At 47.5% G+C, this 24,042-nt stretch overlaps 1 protein-coding gene across 1 annotated transcript in view; it reads left to right on the top strand.

Moving 5' to 3' along the window:
• The first annotated feature begins 19,187 nt into the window (after positions 1-19,187).
• Positions 19,188-24,042, top strand: part of LOC139275146 (palmitoyltransferase ZDHHC20-B-like) — a 143,717-nt gene continuing 138,862 nt past the window's right edge. Inside the window, exon 1 of the mRNA XM_070892201.1 lies at positions 19,188-19,305. Within this exon, the coding sequence (XP_070748302.1) occupies positions 19,188-19,305 (118 nt within the window). The remainder of the gene's footprint in view (positions 19,306-24,042) is intronic.

Here is a 24,042-nt window from a genome sequence, read left to right as displayed (position 1 = left end):
GACTGGGTCTGAGGGCTGTGCCGTCACCACCCAGGAGTGGGCAATGGCGGCCGACTGCGCATATTGGCGCCGTTTTCGTTTCCAGGTCCGTGGCGAATAATGCCATTGGGTGCCTGCAGCGTGGGATCGATCTGGGGCAGGTATCAGGATCAGTGCCTTCACCCTCCTGAGGTCGCTGGCTTGCTACTTTTGGGGACACTCTATTCCCGACATCTCGCAACATTTTGTTCTTTACATTCTTAATCGGTTCGTTATATTGATTGCCACGCATACAATGTCTCTAAGTTCAGTTAGTTGCAGGTCTCCTTTAAGAGAACCCTGCCACACCACGTTGCACCTCGCTGCAGCAGGGACGCCACCTGGCTCTGTCCTTGAGGTCGGCTGCCTTGATCCTTCTCTCCCGCGATTCTACCACAAAAGCTGGAAGATTGGCTGTGAATTCGATCTTCCTCCCCAGGAGTCCTGCCACTGGAGCCAGGAAGGTACTTTTAGGTCGTTCCAGTCAGATCATTGCCAAGCAGTCATGATGGACGATCTGTGCCTCAGGTGCTGCGCTGGTCTGTTCTCTGGTGCCTGGCCCAAGCGAAGGTGAGGTTTTGCTCTGCCTCTGAGCACAGGGGACATCGATTGCTGGAGTGAAGAGGTCTTCCCATTTCCATTGGATCTTCCCCATCCACCTTCTTCCGAGTAGCGTTGGACCATCGCCTGCAACAATCCACAGAGGTAACTTGTGCACCATGCCATTATGGATTACACTTACATCCGCACTACCAAGGACTGGGATCAACTCCTTGGTGTAGGTGCGCAACTTTTCTTGTACTGGAACCAGCTCGGGTCGTTTTTCGTTCCATAGCCTCTCAAAGGCATCCTGGCTCATCACTGACTGGCTTGCTCCCGTGTCCACTTCCATGAAGGCTGAAATGCCGTTTATCTCGACTTCCATCTTCACTGGAGGACAATCGGTGGTGCAGGTATACACTCCATGCACTTCTTCTTGTGGCTGAGCTGCCTCTCTGGCCAAATAATCATACTCCCTGCTGGATTCAAAGTCATCTACCGACTCTTCTGCTAGACAGTAAGTCGTATTTCTTTTACACATGCACTGGAGGTGGCCCTTTGAGTTACAGGCTTTGCATACATACTCAGCAAACCGACACTGGTGAGCCCTGTGGTTTCCTCCGCAGCGCCAGCATGGTGCGACTCTATTAGCACCCCTCGGCGGACTCTGAGTTCTGGAACCCTGAGGTCTGTGCTCTCTGCCCTGGGCAGAGCCACGTTCTACAGTCTTGCCTGTGAAAGGCACCATTCTGTGTACAGTACTTGCCGGGTTTGAGTCCACAGGATAAATAATTTGCTTGGTGCTGCAGGTCGAGGTCATGAACGCCTGACTGATGCTGATGGTCTTCTGCAGGTTGACTGTGGTGTCGGCAGATAATAGCTCGTGAAGGAGGCTCTCGTGGCCAATTCCTATAATGAAGATATCTCGCAATGCTTCGTTGAGGTGCATGCCAAAATCACACGGTGCCGCAAGTCTCCTGAGGTGAGCAGCATATTTTGCAATCTCCTGGCCCTCGGGTCTACGGTGAGTGTAGAATCTGTGCCTGGCCGTGAGGATGCTCTCTTTTGGTTTTAGTTGGTCGTGAATTAGTTCAGTCAGCTCATCGTATGTCTTATCCTTGGCCTTCGTGGGTGCCAGCAAGTCCCTGACGAGGCGGTAGACCTCGGGCCCACAACTGGTCAGCAGTATAGCCTTGCGTTTCTCCGCCAATGTGTCCATCTCCCCTGCCAGGTCGTTTGCCACAAAATATTGAGCGAGCCTTTCCGTGAAGGCATCCCAATCATCACCCTCTGTGAAGTCTTTTAGTGTGCCAAAGGTAGCCATAATCGCATGAAAGTCCGGATTCTCATTGCCAATTATTATGTCTGTAATGTACCTATGAATGACTCCACGAGGCAATGTGTTGTACTCAAACTGTAGTGACCTTGGTCCTTCATTCCAAACTCCAGAGTGAGGCAGCCACATGGTGGCTCCCCTTTTATACAGCCCCTGCCACCAGGGCAGGAAACCTGTTCTCGACCAGTTGCACCCTCTAGTGGTGCCAACATATATATACACAGTGTAAACCTTATTGATAAGGTAAACAAGTATCCATCTTATGCAACTATACAGTGACTACACAGAGAGCATATCTATAGTCTGCATATATAACAGATGCCACCAACCATTTCCTGCACTACAGCATTAAGACTTTGCGTGGCTTCTGCCTGTGCTGCAATGGAGGCTGCCACATCATCCATAACACGCGTCATGAGGTCTGGGTCCCCACCGTCTCTCTGGGAGTCCACCATCCTCTGCAGAGTGGAAATGATGGGCTCCATGGTTTGTGCAGAGCTCTGTGCAATGTTGGAGGCAGACTCCTCCACACTCCTTACCATTGCCGAGATCTATCGGGCACCCTTGCCATTGCAACTATCATCTCCAAGTGCATGGCCATCATCCTTCTTGTGAAGGAATCCCCATCGAGTCCTGTGCAGCAGAACTCACGCGCGAACTTGTCGTCTGAGGAGCTGGCTCCCGAGCTACTCTTTCCCCCTGGCCTTCCTGCAGCCCACTCGTTCCCGGTGCATCACCCAGTGCAGACCCTTCTACTAAACTTGCCTCTAAAGATCACGTACTGCCAGTGTCTGAGGTGGTGCCTGCGGGTGAGAATTGCAGTGACGCGGTGCTTTGATCCTCCTCCTCTTCTCCTACCTCACTCTCACTGGGAGGCTCAGGGACATGCTGGTCATCTGGTTGCTGATTATCTGAAAGCATAAAGATACAAAACTCACATTAAAGTGAGGGCAGGGGGGCAGGAATGGAGCAAGGAATGCAGACAGTATCAGGAGCTGGAAAGTGATAAAGGCTTGTGGTGTGAGGGGGAAGTGGGATGAGAGAAGGAGAGGGGATGAAGATAACATTGTTGCCCGCAAGGCGATCGTGTCGCCGATGGCCACGGCACCCACCACCTAGTGTCCAATGAGTCGCAGCACTCGTTCCTCCAGGTCTGAGAACTGCTGGAGCTGCCCATCACCTCACCTGTTCTCTGCTGCTCCCTCCTGTTGTGGGCCATCTTGGCCTGCAAGAGAAACGAATGTGTGTGAGTAAGAGTGCAGCTATGTGTTTGGGAGATGTGCGTGCCATAGTTCAATAGCTGTAATTGTAGGCAAGGTGTAAGATGTGGATGTGAGTTTTAGTAGGTGAAGATGCTTGGTGGGTAAGTGATGGGGATGTGGTGGTGTGTGCAGTATGTACAAACTCAGGTTCAGATGCTGGTATGTAGGACCGGTTGAAGCATGTACTCACCCTGACCGAGAGAGGTCGTTGAATTTCTTGCGGCACTGTGTCAGGCTCCTCACAACCACACTGCTGGGTGAGATTTCCTGGCCCACTACCCTGCACATTGTCCTGAAGACCTGGGGCAATGGCCACCTTCCAGTGGCCGGGAACAGCACTGCTCTCCTTCGTTCCAATCCAATGCCTGGTCACTGAAACTACGAGCTCTCTCCCTGGGACTGGGATCAGCCCTGAGATTTACCGGATTCAATTGCTTGCAGGTCGCCTTCACGGTCAAGAATGTTGATAATGAGGATCTGCACAATGATGGAATCTCCCCTTTAAGAGTTAGAGGGAGCCAATGTGAATGAAACTCTTTTGAGTTTATCTGTAAAATAAAAAAACATTAAACCATGCCACCCGCCCTGGATGACACAGCAGACATTTACAAGGCCCTTTTTTTTCCTTTTTTGTGTTTTTCTTTTTTTTTTGGTTTTTTTTTTGGCGCTAAAATCACATTTTTCCAAGTGCCCCCTATAAAAGGGGAGGGGGACACTAAAAGCACCGGCAATTAAAACAAATTAAACTTTAAAACGTAAAATCAAATTAAAATTTGGTTGCCGGGCGTGATGATGCACTCCAGTCCCTCCGGTGCCCACCTCTCACGGAAGGCCGCGAGCGTACCGGTGGACACCGCGTGCTCCATCTCCAAGGACACCCTTGACCGGATGTAAGAGCGGAAGAGAGGCAGGCAGTTAGGTTGAACGACCCCCTCGACCGCCCGCTGCCTGGACCGGCTGATGGCACCCTTGGCCGTGCCCAGGAGCAGTCCTACGAGGAGGCCTTCGGACCTACCCGCTCCCCTCCGCACAGGGTGCCCAAAGATCAGGAGAGTGGGACTGAAGTGCAGCCAGAATTTCAGGAGCAGCCCCTTCATATAATGGAACAGGGGCTGCAACCTCGTGCATTCAATAAAAACATGGAACACGGACTCCTCCAGACCGCAGAAATTGCAGGCGGCCTGGGAGTCCGTGAACCGGCTTAAAAATTTATTGCACGGCACTGCTCCGTGCACCACCCTCCAGGCCAAGTCCCCGACAAATAGTGGGAGGACCCCTGCGCCAGTGTGAATGATCATTCCCGATTGCATTGCAGCTGAAATTCATTATCGCTCTGCTGATAGAGCCCGTGTAGTGCCCTACTGAGGTCATTAGCATTTGATTTAGCACTCCAGATCTTGCCTGGAGCGCCAACAGCCAATTTAGTGGAAGCGCAGAATCATTAGTGCCTGGCACTACTTTTCGAACATTTCAAAAATTAACATCCCAATTGGGGCGCTACCGAATTTGTAGCCCATATGTCTTTACTTATACTGGGTTGGATTGTTGGCTTCGGTGATTTGGGGGTGGTAATAGCGGCGAGGCGGTCGTGATACTGCCCGGAAACAGTCTGAAAAATTGGCCAAAAGATCAGTTTTGATGATTGGGGGGTGCAAACTCAGGTGTTACACCAGGAACATTTAGCACCCGAGCGGAAAATCGTGGAGGTAAAGAAGGTCGCCATTTTGCACATGCGCAGATGCACTTCGAGTTTCCCGGGCGCAGTCGGTATTTCTGGGTGCAGCGGTTTCCTGCGCGCATGCGCAGAAGACTCGGCCCCGCACAGCCCGCTGCTACCTCCTTCCCAAGATCCACAAACAGGACTGCTCCGGTAGACCCATCGTTTCAACCTGTTCTTGTCCCACGGAACTTATTTCTTCCTATCTCAACTCTATTTTTTCTCCCCTTGTACACTCTCTTCCCACCTCATCCGCAACTCCTCCGACGTTCTCCGTCACTTTAACAATTTCCAGTTTCCTAGCCCCAACCATCTCCTTTTCACTATTGACGTCCAATCCCCCTACACTTTTATCCCCCACCAGAATGTCCTGAGGGTGCTCTGCTTATTTCTCGACCTCCATTCCATTCTCCCAGTTTCTCCGTCTCCATCGCATCTGCTCTGACAACGCCACCTTCCACACTAGTGCCTCTGACATGTCTTCCTTGTTCCTCAACCGAGGATTCCCCTCTGCCATGGTTAACACGGTCCTCGACCGTGTCCGTACTGCTTCCCACACCTCTGCTCTCATCCCTTCCCCTACCTCTCAGAACCACAACAAGTTTTCCCTTGACCTCACCTTTCACCCCACCAGTCTGCACGTTCAACGGATCATCCCCCGCTATTTCTGCCATCTCCAGCGTGATCCCACCACCAATCACATCTTCCACTCCCCTCCCCTCTCAGCATTCCGAAGGGACCACTCCCTCTGCAACACCCTGGTCCATTCCACAGTCACCCCCAGTATCCCCTCCAATTCCCACGGCACCTTCCCGTGCAAGTGCAGGAGGTGCAGCACCTGCCCTTTTACCTCCTCCCTTCCCACTGTCCAGGGCCCCAAACACTCCTTCCAGACGAAACAGCGATTTACTTGTACTTCTTTCAATTTAGTATCATCATTATCATAGGCAGTCCCTCGGAGTCGAGGATGACTTGCTTCCACACTAGAAATGAGTTCTCAGGTGTCTGAAGAGTCCAATGTGGGACCTACAGTCTCTGTCATAGGTGGGGCAAACGGTGGTTGAAGGAACAGGTGGTTGGGATGCCTGGGTTGCCATGCGCTCCTTCGGCTGTCGACGCTTGGCTTCAGCTTGCTCTCAGCGAAGGGATTTGAGGTGTTCAGTGCCTTCCCGGATGCTTTTCCTCCACTTTGGGTGGTCTTGGGTCAGGAATTCCCAGTTGTCAGTGGGGATGTTACATTTTTTCAAGGAGGCTTCGTGGGTGTCCTTGAAGCGTTTCCTCTGTCCACCTGGGGCTCGCTTGCCGTGTCGGAGCTCCAAGTAGAGCGCTTGTTTTGGAGTCTTGTATCAGGCATGCGAGCGATGTGGCCCGCCCAGCGGAGCTGACCGAGTGTGGTCAGTGCTTCGATGCTGGAGATATTGGCCTGAGCGAGAACATTGACGTTGGTGCGCCTATCCTGCCAATTGATTTGCAGGATCTTGTGGAGGCAGCACTGGTGGTACTTCTCCAGTGTTTTGAGGTGCCTGCTGTACATAGTCCATGTCTGAGCCATATAGGAGGGAGGGTATCACCACTGCTCTGTAGACCATGAGCTTGGTGCCAGGTTTGAGATCCTGGTCTTCAAACTCTCTCTTCCTCAGGCGACCGAAGGCTGCACTGGCACACTGAAGGCAGTGTTGGACCTCATCTTCGATGTCTGCCCTTGTTGACAGTTGGCTCCCGAGATATGGAAACTGGTCCACGTTGTCCAAGGCCATCGGCACACCCGACCTGGGTGGGAACAGCAAGAGGGGCGGAGCAGGAGCAGGAGCATAAAGAGAGGTTAGTCAATTTAGTATACTGTATTCGCTGCTCACGATGTAGTCTCCTCTACATTGGGGAGACCAAACGCAGATTGGGTGACTGCTTTGCGGAACACCTCCGTTCAGTCCATAATCATGACCCCGAGCTTCCGGTCGCTTGTCATCTTAATTCCCTGCTCCACTTCTACTTCAACATTTCTGTTCTTGGCCTCCTACCCTGTTCCAATGAAGTTCAACGCAAGCTTGAGGAACAATACCTCATCTTTCGTTTAGACACTTTACAGCTTTCTGGACTCAAAATTGAGTTCAACAATTTCAGATCATAACCTTTGCCCATTTTTGGCTCTCTTCCGTCATTTTTGTCAACAACCCCCACCTTCCCCCGATCTTATGTAATTTTCTCTCTGCCTTCGATGGCAGTTGATAATTATTCCGCCATTCACACCCTATCTAGACTAACATTTTTCTAACTTCTGCCATTACCATCTCAAGTCGGCCCATCATCCCGTTTGTCTCTCAAATCTCTCCTGTCATAGATCCACCCTATCATAGATCTTCCCTTTTGTTCTTTCTACCCCTCCCCCTTTCAGTGCTCCTTAAGAATCTGTTCATTTCGAACATTTACCAGTTCTGACGAAGGGTCATCGACCTGAAACGTTAACTCTGTTTTTCTCTCCACGGATGCTGCCTGACCCGCTGAGATTTTCAGCATTTTCTGCTTTTATTTCAGATTCTAGCATCCGCTTTATTTTGCTTTTGTGTTGCATAATAATAAGAACATAAGAACATAAGAATTAGGAACAGGAGTAGGCCATCTAGCCCCTCGAGCCTGCTCCGCCATTCAAAAAGATCATGGCTGATCTGGCCGTGGACTCAGCTCCACTTACCCGCCCGCTCCCCATAACCCTTAATTCCCTTATTGGTTAAAGTCTATCTATCTGTGATTTGAATACATTCAATGAGCTAGCCTCAACTGCTTCCTTGGGCAGAGAATTCCACAGATTCACAACCCTCTGGGAGAAGAAATTGCGGTAATAGGTCTGGTTGGATTGGTCCATCTTTTTGTGGACAGGACATCGTTGCCAATTTTCCACATTGTCAGGTAAATGACAGTGTTATAGCCATACTGGAACAGCTTGGCTAGAGGCGTGCTGGTTCTGGAGCAGTACAGTGCAATCAGCCGTTTCTTGATATCACATGGAGTGAATCAAATTGGCTGAAAACTGGCATTTGTGATGGTGGGGACCTCAGGTGGAGGCCATGAAGGATCATCCACTCTGGCCGAAGTGGTTTGCAAACACTTCATCCTTGTTTCTACCATCATTGAGAATGGGGATGTTCATGGAGCCTCTTCTTCTTAACTAGATGTGGCAGGACTGCAGAGCTTTGACCTGATCTGTTGGTTGTAGGATAATTCTGTCTAGCATGCTGCTTCTGCTGTTTCGCATCGATGTAGTCCTGTGTTGTGGTGCTTCATTTTCTGGTTTGCCTGGTGCTGCTCTTGGCATCCTCTTCTACACTCATTGAACCAGGGTTGGTCATCTGGCTTAATTATGATAGAGGAGTGTAGCATCTACTGGGCCGTAAGGTTACAGATTGTGGTGGAATGCAATTCTGCTACTGCTGATGATCCACAGCGCCTCATGGATGCCCAACTTTGAGATGCCAGATCTGTTCTTAATCTAAATATCATTTAACATGGGGCAGTGCCACAGTACACACTCAATATGCTAATACGAAATTAATCTCTAAATTAAAAAAATTATACCTTTTTGCCAATCACTTTAGAATATCATTCTGTTTGTTTACCAACATGATGATGCAAAACATGTTGAAACATGTTAACATAATATATGCCATTGCACCACTTCTACATTGGCCCAGAAATTGCGGTCGGAGGATTAATGTTAAAAATAAACTTATCTTAATGGGCAGTGTTTTTAATATAAAAATTAGTCCATATTTTTTTTTCTATCTTTTAAAACTCTTACGCTGGTAAAAGCAGGTGTAAGAGTTTTAAGGACATTCGCTGGGCAGGAGTTGGGCAAAGAGCCCAACTCTCCACCCGCGAAGGCCCTTTTCCTGGGGATGTGTGCGATCTGTCAAAAGAAATTTTTACAAATCGCAAGTGTCGGGTTTAGGCGCATGCGCAGTGCACGCCTAAACCCGAAACTTGCAGGGCCTCTTCGGGCACGTGCACACATCATACGTACCCGGAGAGGCCACAATTTACAGCCCAGTATGTCATCAAGATGAAAATGATATGTGGCCCTTCTGACAGTCCTTCCATCCAACGACTAAAAAGTTCTCACAAAGTTTAAAAGGATATTATCAGCCTTTGTTGTGATAATGAGTTCTAGCTGAGGACTGTTCCCAAGTTACCTACAATGACATTCATTGGATTCTTTCAGGTTTCAGATTTATATAAAAAACTCATGGACTATTCACTATTAGATTGTATTCACTGTTCACAGACATTTGAACTGAGGGAAATCCTTATTAGTCGGGAAATTGTGTTGGGGAAATTGATGGGATTGAAGGCCGATAAATCCCCAGGGCCTGATGGACTGCATCCCAGAGTACTTAAGGAGGTGGCCTTGGAAATAGTGGATGCATTGACAGTCATTTTCCAACATTCCATAGACTCTGGATCAGTTCCTATGGAGTGGAGGGTAGCCAATGTAACCCCACTTTTTAAAAAAGGAGGGAGAGAGAAAACAGGGAATTATAGACCGGTCAGCCTGACATCGGTAGTGGGTAAAATGATGGAATCAATTGTTAAGGATGTCATAGCAGTGCATTTGGAAAGAGGTAATATGATAGGTCCAAGTCAGCATGGATTTGTGAAAGGGAAATCATGCTTGACAAATCTTCTGGAATTTTTTGAGGATGTTTCCAGTAGAGTGGACAAGGGAGAACCAGTTGATGTGGTATATTTGGACTTTCAGAAGGCTTTCGACAAGATCCCACACAAGAGATTAATGTGCAAAGTTAAAGCACATGGGATTGGGGGTAGTGTGCTGATATGGACTGAGAACTGGTTGTCAGACAGGAAGCAAAGAGTAGGAGTAAATGGGGACTTTTCAGAATGGCAGGCAGTGACTAGTGGGGTACCGCAAGGTTCTGTGCTGGGGCCCCAGCTGTTTACACTGTACATTAATGATTTAGACGAGGGGATTAAATGTAGTATCTCCAAATTTGCGGATGACACTAAGTTGGGTGGCAGTGTGAGCTGCGAGGAGGATGCTATGAGGCTGCAGAGTGACTTGGATAGGTTAGATGAGTGGGCAAATGCATGGCAGATGAAGTATAATGTGGATAAATGTGAGGTTATCCACTTTGGTGGTAAAAACAGAGAGACAGACTATTATCTGAATGGTGACAGATTAGGAAAAGGGGAGGTGCAAAGAGACCTGGGTGTCATGGTACATCAGTCATTGAAGGTTGGCATGCAGGTACAGCAGGCGGTTAAGAAAGCAAATGGCATGTTGGCCTTCATAGCGAGGGGATTTGAGTACAGGGGCAGGGAGGTGTTGCTACAATTGTACAGGGCCTTGGTGAGGCCACACCTGGAGTATTGTGTACAGTTTTGGTCTCCTAACCTGAGGAAGGACATTCTTGCTATTGAGGGAGTGCAGCGAAGGTTCACCAGACTGATTCCCGGGATGGCGGGACTGACCTATCAAGAAAGACTGGGTCAACTGGGCTTGTATTCACTGGAGTTCAGAAGAATGAGAGGGGACCTCATAGAAACGTTTAAAATTCTGACGGGGTTAGACAGGTTAGATGCAGGAAGAATGTTCCCAATGTTGGGGAAGTCCAGAACCAGGGGACACAGTCTCAGGATAAGGGGGAAGCCATTTAGGACCGAGATGAGAAGGAATTTCTTCACCCAGAGAGTGGTGAACCTGTGGAATTCTCTACCACAGAAAGTTGTTGAGGCCAATTCACTAAATATATTCAAAAAGGAGTTAGATGAAGTCCTTACTACTAGGGGAATCAAGGGGTATGGTGAGAAAGCAGGAATGGGGTACTGAAGTTGCATGTTCAGCCATGAACTCATTGAATGGCGGTGCAGGCTAGAAGGGCCGAATGGCCTACTCCTGCACCTATTTTCTATGTTTATATGTTTCTATGATATGCAAAGTATGTGTTATTTTTCCATTTGATATTAAATTAATTCATCAATCCTGACAATAATAGAGCCTGAATTGCTGACTCTTAATGCCGGCTAATTGCCGATTTAGAGTTCAGCATGTGCCCCCTTTTTAGAGCGGCTCAATCAATAAAGACAGTAAATTAAATTAAAAACAAATTGAAAGGAAACTTAACAAATTAAATTAAAATTCTATACCTGGGGGTGATAATGCACTCCAGTCGTTCCGGTTCCCACTGGTCGCAAAAGCCTGAATTGCTGTACTCCTACAATCCTTAGCACAAGTAGAGTGAGAGCTGATTTCATGGGTTTCAGTGAGGTCAGCTTATTATCATAATTTATGGTCGCGCTTATTTGTGCTGCCAAAATGACCACCATGCTCCACCCTTTGTATGATTGGTCCCCTTGGAGGATAAGCCATACCCTGAAGTTTCACTGGAATGTGTAACTGGAACTGCCCATCCCAAGGTCTCACTGACTTTGCAAATTGTAACTCGATCCACTTTGACTTCCTGAAGCAACAAAGGACAGAGCTCCCCGGAAGACAGCAAGGGCCAGCCAAAGTGCCTTACCCCAGTCCAAGTGCATGCCTCCCCTAGCCGAAATGTCTTACACCAGTCCAAGTGCATGCCTCTCCCAGCCAAAGTGCCTTACCCCAGCGCAAGTACATCCCTCCCCCAGCCAAAGTCCCTCCTTACACCAGTGCAAGTGCATGACCTTACCCCCCCACCCCCGCCACATCCCACCATAGATGGGTCACTGTGTACGGATTATAAATAGGTTTCTTGGGTATGAAGTGAATAGTGACAGTGTCGTGACTTCTGGATTTTATTGACTCCAACCATGTCCCTTGTAGAGGGCTGGAAGAACGAGATCCGTCTTCCCTGAGTTCCCTCCGATCTCTCCCCGACCCATGTCTCTCCCTGCCCCCCATCTCTCTCCCCCGCAGTCTCGCTTTCTCTCTCCCCCCAGTCTCTCTCTCTTTCTCTCCCCAGCCTCTCTCTCTTTCCCTCAGCCTCTCTCTCTCCCCCCCCAGTCTCTCTATCTCCTCCAGCCTCTCTCTTTCCCCCAGCCTCTCCCTCTCCCAGCCTCTCCCTGCCTCTCTCCCTCTCCCAGCCTCTCTCTCTCCCCCAGTCTCTCTCTCTCTCCCCCAACCTCTCCTTCTCCCAGCCTCTCTCTCCCTCAGCCTCTCTCTCCCCCCCCAGCCTCTCTCTCTCCCCCAGCCTCTCCCTCTCCTAGCCTCTCTCTCTCCCCCAGCCTCTCTCTCCCCCAACCTCTCTCTCCCCCAACCTCTCCTTCTCCCAGCCTCTCTCTCTCTCCCCCAGCCTCTCTCTCTCCCCCAGCCTCTCTCTCTCCCCCAGCCTCTCCCTCTCCCAGCCTCTCTCTCTCCCCCAGCCTCTCTCTCCCCCAGCCTCTCTCTCCCCCAACCTCTCCTTCTCCCAGCCTCTCTCTCTCTCCCTCAGCCTCTCTCTCCCCCCCAGCCTCTCTCCCTCTCCCAGTCTCTCTCTCTCCCCCGGTCTCTCTCCCTCTCCCTCCCCCAGTCTCTCTCTCTTTTCCATCCCCCTCTTGGCCCCCTGCTGCTCTCAGCTGCCCGCCATTCCTCTCGGTTCCCTGCTGCTTCTCTGCCTGCTATCGCTCTCAGCCGTCCGCCGCCACGCTCACCCATTCGCCACCGCTCTCAGCCCCCTGCCGCTGCTGTCGGCCGTCCGCCCCCGCTCTCAGCCATCTGCCGCCGCTCTCGGCTGTCCGCAGGCCCTCTCGGTTCCCCTCCACCGCTCTCGGCTGCCCACCGCCGTTTTCAGCCCCACGCCGCCGCTCTCGGCTGCATGGAATGAGAGCAGGATGCCACTTCCAGTTCGGGCAGGAGGCATCGGGGGCAGAGCTTGACAGACGCATGTGCAGAAAAAATGCAGTACAAATATGTACTCACTGCACACTTTCCACATACCTATTTGTGTATGCGCATGTGTGTGATAGAGAGAAAGAGGTCTCTGTGCACTACGAAAATTAAAAAAGGCCTACAAAAAAACAGTGCACAATGAAAAAGTGTCCATAAAATAATTGGGTTTGGCATATAAGAACAGCATCAAAACGATTAAACAAACTGGTTCAACAGGATAAACAAAGAAATTAAGATTGCAGAGAGAGGAAAGGAAAGGCTTCTATAAGTATATCCAGAATAAACAGGAAGTCAATGTAGTAGTGGAGCTTTTGAAAGGCACTGGTGTATGTAGTATGGGGCAACTGGGAAACATTGGGTTTCCTGAACAATTTCTTTGCATCCATGTTCATGGAAGAAACTGCTGACTCTATCCCAGAAGTGATGATTGGTTTTCCAGGAAATGAGGAGAACATTTTAACAACAATAATTGTGATGTTATGTATTGATGTGTGTATCGTCCTGGTACCTTAAATGTAATGTAAGCACAAGCGGGCGCTGTGGTGGGAAACCTGGAAGTACCTGCAACAGGCAATATAAAAGGCTGACCACCACACGTGAGAGGCACTCTGGAGCTGAACAATAAAGGACGAAGGTCACAGCAGTTAGATTTACACCAGACCATGTGGAGTCAGTGATTTGTGTGCTACATACACCACATTGGCGACAAGGAAGCAGACGAACTCCATGCAACCATGGCTACTCTGGGCTCGCTAAAGGATTTTACCGTGGGCAATTTACAAAAAGGCTCGAGTACTACTTCACAGCAAACGACCTGACGGAGGACACGAACGCAATGAGAGATAAGTGTAAGGCGATATTGCTCTCCAGTTGTGGAGATGAGGTTTACTGTCTCGTCAGGGATTTGCTGGCACCCGGGAGGGCCAGGGACAAGTCATACGAGGAGCTGGTCGCACTCATTCGTGACCAGTTGAAACCGAAGGAGAGCATCCTCACGGCCAGATACAAATTTTACCATCACTGCAAACCTGAGGGCCAGGATGTCACCAAATATGCTGCAGACGTCAGGAGACTCGCGGCGCTGTGTGATTTTGCCGCACACCTTGATGAGGCGTTACGGAACGTTTTCGTTATGGGGATTGGCCATGAGGGCCTCCTTCACAAGCTGTTAGCCACGGAACCCACAGTCACTCTGAAAAAGGCCATCACCATCAGCCGGGCATATATGACCTCGACTTGCAGCACTAAGCAAATAATCCACACAGTCTCGAACCCGGCAGGCACTGTCCACCGGATAGTGCCCACCACGCACAAAACTGCAGAACGTGGCTCTGCCGGGGCAGAGAGCACGGACCTCGGGGTCCTGGAACTCAGAGTCCGCTGAGGGGGGCCAATCAAGCAGCACCATGCTGGCGTTGTGGAGGAAGCCATGGGGCAGAGTAGCACTGGGGTAAGTGTAAACCACAAGGTGATAGGAAGGGACAATATGTATGAATATAAAAGGGCTGCAGGAGGGGTCAAAACTAAAAATCATGGTTTAAAAGCTAGTATTAAAACACTTTACCTAAACGCACGCAGCATTCGAAATAAAGTAAATGAGTTGACGGCACAAATCATTACAAATGGGTATGATTTGGTGGCCATTACAGAAACGTGGTTGCAGGGTGGCCAAGACTGGGAATTAAACATACAGGGGTATCTGACAATTCGGAAGGATAGACAAGAAGGGAAAGGAGGTGGGGTAGCTCTGTTAATAAAGGATGATATCAGGGCAGTTGTGAGAGATGATATTGGCACTAATGAACAAAATGTTGAATCATTGTGGGTGGAGATTAGAGATAGTAAGGGGAAAAAGTCACTGGTGGGCACAGTTTATAGGCTCCCAAATAATAACTTCACGATGGGGCGGACAATAATCAAGGAAATAATAGAGGCATGTGAAAAAGGAATGGCAGTAATCATGGGGGATTTTAACCTACATATCGATTGGTCAAATCAAATCGCACGGGGTAGCCTGGAGGAGGAATTCATAGAATGCATACAGGATTGTTTCTTAGAACAGTATGTTACAGAACCTACAAGGGAGCAAGCTATCTTAAATCTAGTCCTGTGTAATGAGACAGGAATAATAAACGATCTCCTAGTAAATGATCCTCTCGGAATGAGTGATCACAGTATGGTTGAATTTGTAATACAGATTGAGGGTGAGAAAGTAGTGTCTCAAACAAGCATACTATGCTGAAATAAAGGGGACTACAGTGGGATGAGGGCAGAGTTAGCTAAAGTAGACTGGGAACACAGACTAAACGGTGGCACAATTGAGGAACAGTGGAGGACTTTTAAGGAGCTCTTTCATAGTGCTCAACAAAAATATATTCCAGTGAAAAAGAAGGGCAGTAAGAGAAGGGATAACCAGCCGTGGATAACCAAGGAAATAAAGGAGAGTATCAAATTAAAAACCAATGCGTATAAGGTGGCCAAGGTTATTGGGAAACTAGAGGATTGGGAAAATTTTAAATGACAGCAAAGAATGACTAAGAAAGCAATAAAGAAAGGAAAGATAGATTACGAAAGTAAACTTGTGCAAAACATAAAAACAGATAGTAAAAGCTTTTACCGATATATAAAACGGAAAAGAGTGACTAAAGTAAATGTTGGTCCTTTAGAAGATGAGAAGGGGGATTTAGTAATGGGAAATGTGGAAATGGCTGAGACCTTAAACAATTATTTTGCTTCGGTCTTCACAGTGGAAGACACAAAAACCATGCCAAAAATTGCTGGTCATGGGAATGTGGGAAGGGAGGACCTTGAGACAATAACTATCACGAGGGGGGTTGTGCTGGACAGGCTAATGGGACTCAAGGTAGACAAATCCCCTGGTCCTGATGAAATGCATCCCAGGGTATTAAAAGAGATGGCGGAAGTTATAGCAAATGCATTCGTTATAATCTACCAAAATTCTCTGGACTCTGGGGAGGTACCAGTGGATTGGAAAGCAACTAATGTAATGCCTCTGTTTAAAAAAGAGGGCAGACAAAAGGCAGGTAACTATAGGCCGGTTAGTTTAACATCTGTAGTGGGGAAAATGCTTGAAGAAATAGCGGGACATCTAGATAGGAATAGTGCAATCAAGCAGACACAACATGGATTCATGAAGGGGAAATCATGTTTAACTAATTTACTGGAATTCTTTGAGGATATAACCAGCATGGTGGATAGAGGTGTACCGATGGATGTGGTGTATTTAGATTTCCAAAAGGCATTCGATAAGGTGCCACACAAAAGGTTACTGCAGAAGATAAATGTATGCGGAGTCAGAGGAAATGTATTAGCATGGATCAAGAATTGGCTGGCTAACAGAAAGTAGAGAATCAGGATAAATGGGTCGTTTTCAGGTTGGAAATCAGTGGTTAGTGGCGTGCCACAGGGATCGGTGCTGGGACCACAACTGTTTACAATATACATAGATGACCTGGAAGAGGGGACAGAGTGTAGTGTAACAAAATTTGCAGATGACGCTAAGATTAGTGGGAAAGCGGGTTGTGTAGAGGACACAGAGAGGCTGCAAAGAGATTTAGATAGGTTAAGCGAATGGGCTAAGGTTTGCCAGATGGAATACAATGTCGGAAAATGTGAGGTCATCCACCTTGGAAAAAAAAACAGTAAAAAGGAATATTATTTGAATGGGGAGAAATTACAACATGCTGCGGTGCAGAGGGACCTGGGGGTCCTTGTGCATGAATCCCAAAAAGTTAGTTTGCAGGTGCAGCAAGTAATCAGGAAGGCGAATGGAATGTTGGCCTTCATTGCGAGAGGGATGGAGTACAAAAGCAGGGAGGTCCTGCTGCAACTGTGCAGGGTATTGGTGAGGCTGCACCTGGAGTACTGCGTGCAGTTTTGGTCACCTTACTTAAGGAAGGATATACTAGCCTTGGAGGGGGTACAGAGACGATTCTCTAGGCTGATTCCGGAGATGAGGGGGTTACCTTATGATGATAGATTGAGTAGACTAGGTCTTTACTCGTTGGAGTTCAGAAGGATGAGGTGATCTTATAGAAACATTTAAAATAATGAAAGGGATAGACAAGATAGAGGCAGAGAGGTTGTTTCCACTGGTCGGGAAGACTTGAACTAGGGGGCACAGCCTCAAAATACAGGGGAGCCAATTTAAAACCGAGTTGAGAAGGAATTTCTTCTCCCAGAGGGTTGTGAATCTGTGGAATTCTCTGCCCAAGGAAGCAGTTGAGGCTAGTTCATTGAATGTATTCAAATCACAGATAGATAGATTTTTAACCAATAAGGGAATTAAGGTTATGGGGAGCGGGCGGGTAAGTGGAGCTGAGTCCACGGCCAGATCAGCCATGATCTTTTTGAATGGCAGAGCAGGCTCGAGGGGCTAGATGGCCTACTCCTGTTCCTAATTCTTATGTTCTTATAAGAGCTAACAAGGAAATCAGGGATCCGTTACCAGTCAATAACTAGTTAATGTACCAGATAACATGTACCATACTAATGCACTGTCTATGCCTACCTGCCTTCCGTTGGACAAGTGTGATGTTTTGTATTGATGTGTGTATCGTCGTCCTGCGTCCTGGTGCGGGGGAAGTGTGATGTTATGTATTGATGTGTGTATCGTCCTGGTACCTTAAATGTAATGTAAGCACAATGGTACACCATAGAGGGCGCTGTGGTGGGAAACCTGGAATTACCTGCAACAGGCAATATAAAAAGCTGACCACCACATCTGAGAGGCACTCTGGAGCTGAACAATAAAGGACGAAGGTCACAGTAGTTAGATTTACACCAGACCGCGTGGAGTCAGTGATTTGTGTGCTACGTACACCACAATAATAATTAAAATACTGATAAGGAAGTGACAGAAATATTGAAGGTAATGAATGAGGATAAGACCTCAGGGCCAGAAGGTCAGTACAAAAGGATACTTAAGAAAACAGCTGACAAAATTGGTCACATTCTAGTGCGGATCTTTGGGAAATCATTAGAATCAGGTATTTTACTAAATGTATTGGAGAGAAGGGAACATAACATAACAGTGAGCCTGATGTCTGCCGTGGATAAAATTTTGTAAACTATCCTGATGAAGGGTCATGCAAAAAACTTAGGGTAATTGAAGTCATCAGGGCAAGCCAGCATGGCTTTATGAAGAGGATGATCATGCTTGACAAACACATTAGAATTATTTGATAAGGAATCGGAGCTTGTGAATAAAGGAAACTCTATGGACATGGTTCAGCTAGATTTCAGAAAAGTTTTTGATACAATGCCATAAATTAAAAAAGCATAGGGTAGAAATTGTATGTGTTTTTTGGGTAATAAAAAGGAGCGCAAAGCTTACCAATTTAACAGTGGGATGGCCTGTTAAAGGACACGTTTTCAAAATTTATCAGCGATGGGTGAGGCAGATGAAAGACAAATGATAAAACATTGCCTGTGGAACCAGGAGGAGTTGCAGTGATGATGATGATGATAAGGAGTACTTCTCCAGCTCCACAGGAGTCGCAATCAAACTCCCCTATAGCCTGCTCCAATCCTTCTACCCGGGCCGTTACCTGAGGGCCGCTGCAACCCGACAAAGATGTCTTTGCTTGGGTGAGCTGCTGTGAAGTGTTTTGAGAAGTCCTGAGGTCGTGAAAGGCGCTATATAAATATTAGTTCTTATTATATTCCTTGATTTGTGAATGTATGGGAGAAGCTCAGCACATTAACAGCACCATCCCCTATTAAATCCAAATAAATGAGTTACATATAGTTACATAGTATTTACAGCACAGAAACGTTAAAACATATCCTTTCTCCAAATAGATGGTGATGGACCTGCTGTGGTATTTCCAGCAATTTCTGTTTTTATTCTCCACTAAATCTTTGAATCCTCCATAGAATATAATTGCAGCAGGAGTCAACATGGTGCAGAAATATATCATATATAAATAAAAGGTGGGTATTTTCAGTGAAATTATAAATGCAAATCTGAAACATTTAACTCATTCCCGGGATAGGCATTTATGATCAACATATTTCATGTTGAAGAAAGAAAAAGAAGTTGCATTTATATAATGCTGTTCACAACCTCAGGACATAACAAAGTGTCTCCATAGCCAATTAACTACTTTTGAAGTGAAGTCACGGTTGCAATGTATGGAAGCTTTATTTTGACATATACGTTTTTAAACCAAAATATATCAGTCCCAATGATTGAAAGCTGTCAGGTCTAAAAACATTAAAAACTCAAATGAACCATGGCCATGCCAGTTCACTATATTGAATGATTGGCAGCTGCCTGGTATAAACACTTTAAAAACTCAATGAACTACGGCCATGCCAGTCTTTCCTGCAACTAGACCAGGTGACGGATGCCTCCGAGGTCCCGCCCATAGGCGGCGTGCCCGTGCGTGCTGACGCTGTTCGCGATGACTTCAGATAAGGGGAGGGAGGAAGATGGCGCCGTCTCATGTTCTGAGGTGTTGTCAGCGGGTGGTCGGCTGGATCCCTGTCATTTTTATCGCGCTCGTTGCCTGTTGGTCTTACTACGCTTACGTGGTAGAATTATGCATCTGTGAGTAAAAGATAAACACACACGCATCGATCTGTAGCCGTTCCTTTTTATTTAACCATTCTATTAATACAGGCGGGGCAGAACTGGAGTTGGAGCAGGCGAGCGCTAGAGGAACGGACCGTGTCGGTCTCTCTGTCAAAGCCGGGAGAGGAGCCTCTCCCCGGGCGCCGCGCACAGGCTTGGGACCGGCCGGGGCTTTAAAGGTGGAGGCGCCAGTCACTGTCACATGGACGGTTTACAATCTGCAGGCAGCGACCTGCTCCCCGGTCCCCGGTCCCCAGCAACTTGCACTCAGTCCGGCTGTAGATGGCCACAGTAACAACCCTGTGCATTTGATTCACTTAAACTCAGGAGGCTGGCCAGCAAAAGATTTAACTTGCGATCGAATCGATTTTGATTCTGATTATCGTCACCTGTAGAATTGCTTTGTTGTTTTTCAAAATACTTGCTCTAATAACTGGAACATAGAAAAAAAACTGCCTTAAAGCGTGTTCCATTGGCGTTGGAAAATGGTAGCTTGAACAGCTTCTTGAAGAAAGAGCAAAACAGAAAGTTGTTGACTTTGATCTAATTGTTAAATCTAAATAAGATCGACTCCTACTTTTGACTTACAGTAGATAAATGGAAGAAAATTGTGTAGATGATGTAAAATCTTCCTTTTAATTGTTAAACTTCTGTGATTTTTCTGGTTCAGACAGTAACTAGGCGATTCTCCGACCAGGAAGTCGCAGATTCGTTGTGCTACCTGATCTCACTCGGAGTGGCACTCATCATTATCATCATAGGCGGTCCCTCAAACGAGGATGACTTGCTTTCACATGGGTTCACAGATGTTTAAATGAAGAACCTGATATTCCAGTCCCGAACTCCAATTGAAGGGGTGGAAATGCCTGTGTGTGGATTTTTTTAACGTGTGGTGACGGTTGCACATCAGCCACTGCATAGGCTTGACAGAGCTAGGTCTTTATCCAGTGGCAGGGGTTAACCAGGACGACTGGAGACCTGCTGTGCTGCATGGACCTAGTGCGTGCACATATCAGTGTGGGCTGGCCCATGCTGCCCCTGGGCCTTCGGCTCTTCTGGGCCCCATACCCTCATAGGCCGCTCCTCCGCCACAAACATTTGTCACACCTCCGGCACAGTTTCTCACCACTCCTCTGTCACGATCTATCACCGCTCCTCCGCCACAAACATTCTCTGCACCTCCGCCACGATCTCTCGCCGCTCCTCCGCCGCCGCGATCTCTCGCCGTCCCTCCGCTGTACCTGGGCCCCGCCGATGTTCCTGCCCACACTTCAAATGGCGACCTGGGTTTTGATGATATCACCCAGTCGCCCATTTCGAAGGCGTCGCACACTTGTAGCAGCTCGCGCTGGAAGCTGCAGTGGTATGCTCTTTTATCTTCCTGACCTGCGGTGGTATCCTCTCACAGGTTGGGGGGGGTGCTCCATGATGTTCCAAGGATGACACTACAGTGCTGCAGTCAGTCTTGGTACTTCTGGGTTCGAGGGTACTTGCCTCTAGTCACCACTTCTGCACACTAGCGAGTCATTTCTGCTGGCAATGCACATATGTGTGGATATTGAGTGAGGACAGGATCAAACTTGACTGATGCCTCTGCATTCAAATGCTTAATGTCCAGTGGCTCTCAAATGCAGAGGGAAATACTGCAAAATGCTTATGGAACTGTACTCCAGCAAAGAGTTCCTATGAGATGATGCCTTCAGGAAGAGGGAGAAGTAGTAAAAAAATCTGTAATTAAATTACTGTTCAAAAACCCTGATGGACAAAAGGTAGTGTTTTTTGAGAGATGAAACATTTAATTTATTAGTTTATACTACAACAACAACTTGTATTTATATTGTGCCATTAATGTAGTGAAATATCCCAAGGCACTTCACAGGATTTTTGAGAGAAAGCATTTGACAAGGAGAAATTAGGGCAGATGACCAAAAGCTTGGTCAAAGAGGTAGGTTTTAAGAAGCGCCTTGAAGGAGGAAAGAGGGGTGGAGAGGTTTAGGCAGGGAATTCCAGAGCTTGGGGCCTAGGCAACAGAAGGCACGGCCACCAATGGTTGAGCAATTATAATCAGGGATGCTCAAGAGGGCAGAATTAGAGGTGCGCAGACATCTCTGGGTGGGGTGGATGGGTGGGGTTGTGGGGCTGGAGGAGATTAGAGATTGGGGGGGGGGTGGAGGGGGAATGGCAGCGAGGCCATGGAGGGATTTGAAATCGAGATGTTGCTTAAATATGAGCCAATGCACATCGAGTACCGGGGTGATGGATGAGAGGAACTTGGTGCGTGTTAGGACACGGGCAGCTGAATTTTGGATCACCTCTAGTTTACGGAGAGTAGAATGTGAGAGGCCAGCCAGGAGTGTGTTGGAATAGTCAAGTCGAAAGGTAACAAAGGCATGGAAGGGCTTCAGTATGGATGAGCTGAGACAAGGGCGGAGACGGGCAATGTTACGGAGGTGGGAATTGGCGGTCTTAGTTATGTTATGAATATGTGGTTGAAAGCTCATTTCAGGATCAAATATGATACCGTCATCATAGGCAGTCCCTCGAAACAAGGATGACTTGCTTCCAGGCCAAAAAGGGATGAGTTCACAGGTGTTTCAATGAAGGACCTAATATTCCAGGTCCTAAACTACATCTTGAAGGGTGGAAGATGCCTTTGCGTGGATTATTTTGACGTGTGGTGGCCATTACACACCGGCCATTACACACCAGCCACCACACAGGCTTGGCAGAGCTAGGTCTTGGTCCAGTGGCAAGGATTAACCAAGACCACTGAAAACCAGCTCTGCTGCATGGACCTAGCGCACACATATAGTTGTGTGGGCTGGCCCGTGCTGCCCCTGGGCTCTCGCCTCTTCTGGGCCCCGAACTCTCGCCTCTTCTGGGCCCCGAACTCACGCCTCTTCTGAGCCCCGAACTCACACCTCTCCTGGACCGCGATCACGTCCTTCTATCGCTGCTCCTCCGCCCCGACCTCACCGCTCCTCCGCCCCGACCTCATCACTCCAGCTGTACCTGCCCACACTCCAATCAGCGACCTTGATTTGGGTGATGTCAAATCCAATCGCCCTCCTGCAGCAGCACGTGCTGCTCCCTGCAGTGGCATGCTGCTGCACATTGCTCCCTCTAATGGCCCTGGCAAACTGATGGTCTTGCAGGCTGGGACTGTGCCAAACTGTCAAGTTCAGCCTCAGACAGCAGTTGGGGAGAGGGATGGAGCCAGTGGCTAGGGAATAGAGTTTGTGGCGGGGGCCGAAAACAATGGCTTTGGTCTTCCCAATATTCAATTGGAAAATATTTTTGCTCCTCCAGAACTGGATGTCGGACAAACAGTCTGACAATTTACAGACTCTGGAGGGGTCGAGAGAAGTACTTAAAGCTCCAGATGATGAATATTGATAATTGCCCTAATTACTTCCACTTCTGTACTATACTGAGATGTAACTTGCAGTATATCTGCAACCGCCTCCAGCCCTGCAACCCTCAGAACTCTGCACTCCTCCAATTTTGGTCTTTTGCGTATCCCCAATTTTAATCGTTCCACTATTGGCAGCCATACTTTCAGCTGCCTGGGTCTTAAGCTCAGGAATTTTCTCTCTAAATCTCTCTGCCTCTCCACCTCTCTCGCTCTTCCTTTTGAAACACTCCTTAAAACCTACTTCTTTGACTAAGCTTTTGGTCAACTGTTTATAATATATTCTTGTGTGGTTCAACAACAACAATAACTTGTATTTATATAGCGCCTTTTAATGTAGTTGGACATCCCAAGGCATTTCACAGGAATGTTATAAGACAAAGCAATTAAATTTGATACTGAGCCACATAAGAAATTACGGCAGATGACCAAAAACTTGATCAAAGAGTAGGTTTTAAGGAGCGTCATAAAGAAGGAAAGGGAGGTGCAGAGGTTTAGGGAGGGAGTTCCAGAGCTTGGAGTCTAGGCAGCTGAAGTCACAGCCACCAATGATTGAGCAGTTATAATCAGGGATGCTCAAGAGGGCAGAATTTGAGGAGCGCAGACATCTCCGGGGGGGTTCAAGTTTTGTTTGATAACGCTCCTGTGAAGCACCTTGGGACCTTTGGCTCTGTTAAAGGTGCAATATAAAGGCAACTTGTTGTTATAACCATTTTGCTACATTAAAAAAAAATCTGCAACCCCCCCCTCCCCCCTCCCCTCCACCAAACTAATATTGTTTGTGTATTATAAATACCACTATGCAAAATTTATCTGAATGTGAGATATCCAGGGCCATGTTCAGGGCGTGTGTTGGTATTAAATAAAGTTGGTGCAAATTGAACATTAGCTGCTTTAGACCTCATTGCAATAGTAACGAAACAGAAGATGAAAAAAGAATGACTTTTTTTTAAGATGTATTTTTTCTATTTATTTCTGAATCTCTTCCCAACGATAATCACCTGCGCAATCTTACTGGACAGAAGTGTTGTTATCAAACCCTGATGTACCAATCCCTTATGTACATATTAATTTTAATATTATAAGCTTCACAACTCATAACATATGATTCAAATGTACCTGTACTCAATTCATTCACTAAATGTAAAGATGAAAATCAACTTGTTTGATTTTCCAGAAGATTCATCATTTATTTAAAAAAAATTGGAAACACATAGCAGGACAATCAACAAGTTCATATTATTCTTAAAAACAGGAGATATACAGAAATATTAAAAGCAAAAAGGGGGTGAAAATATATC

The sequence above is a fragment of the Pristiophorus japonicus genome, chromosome 10 (genome assembly GCF_044704955.1).
Source record: "Pristiophorus japonicus isolate sPriJap1 chromosome 10, sPriJap1.hap1, whole genome shotgun sequence".
NCBI lineage: Eukaryota > Metazoa > Chordata > Chondrichthyes > Pristiophoridae > Pristiophorus > Pristiophorus japonicus.
This window is presented reverse-complemented; position numbering and strand designations above follow the sequence as displayed.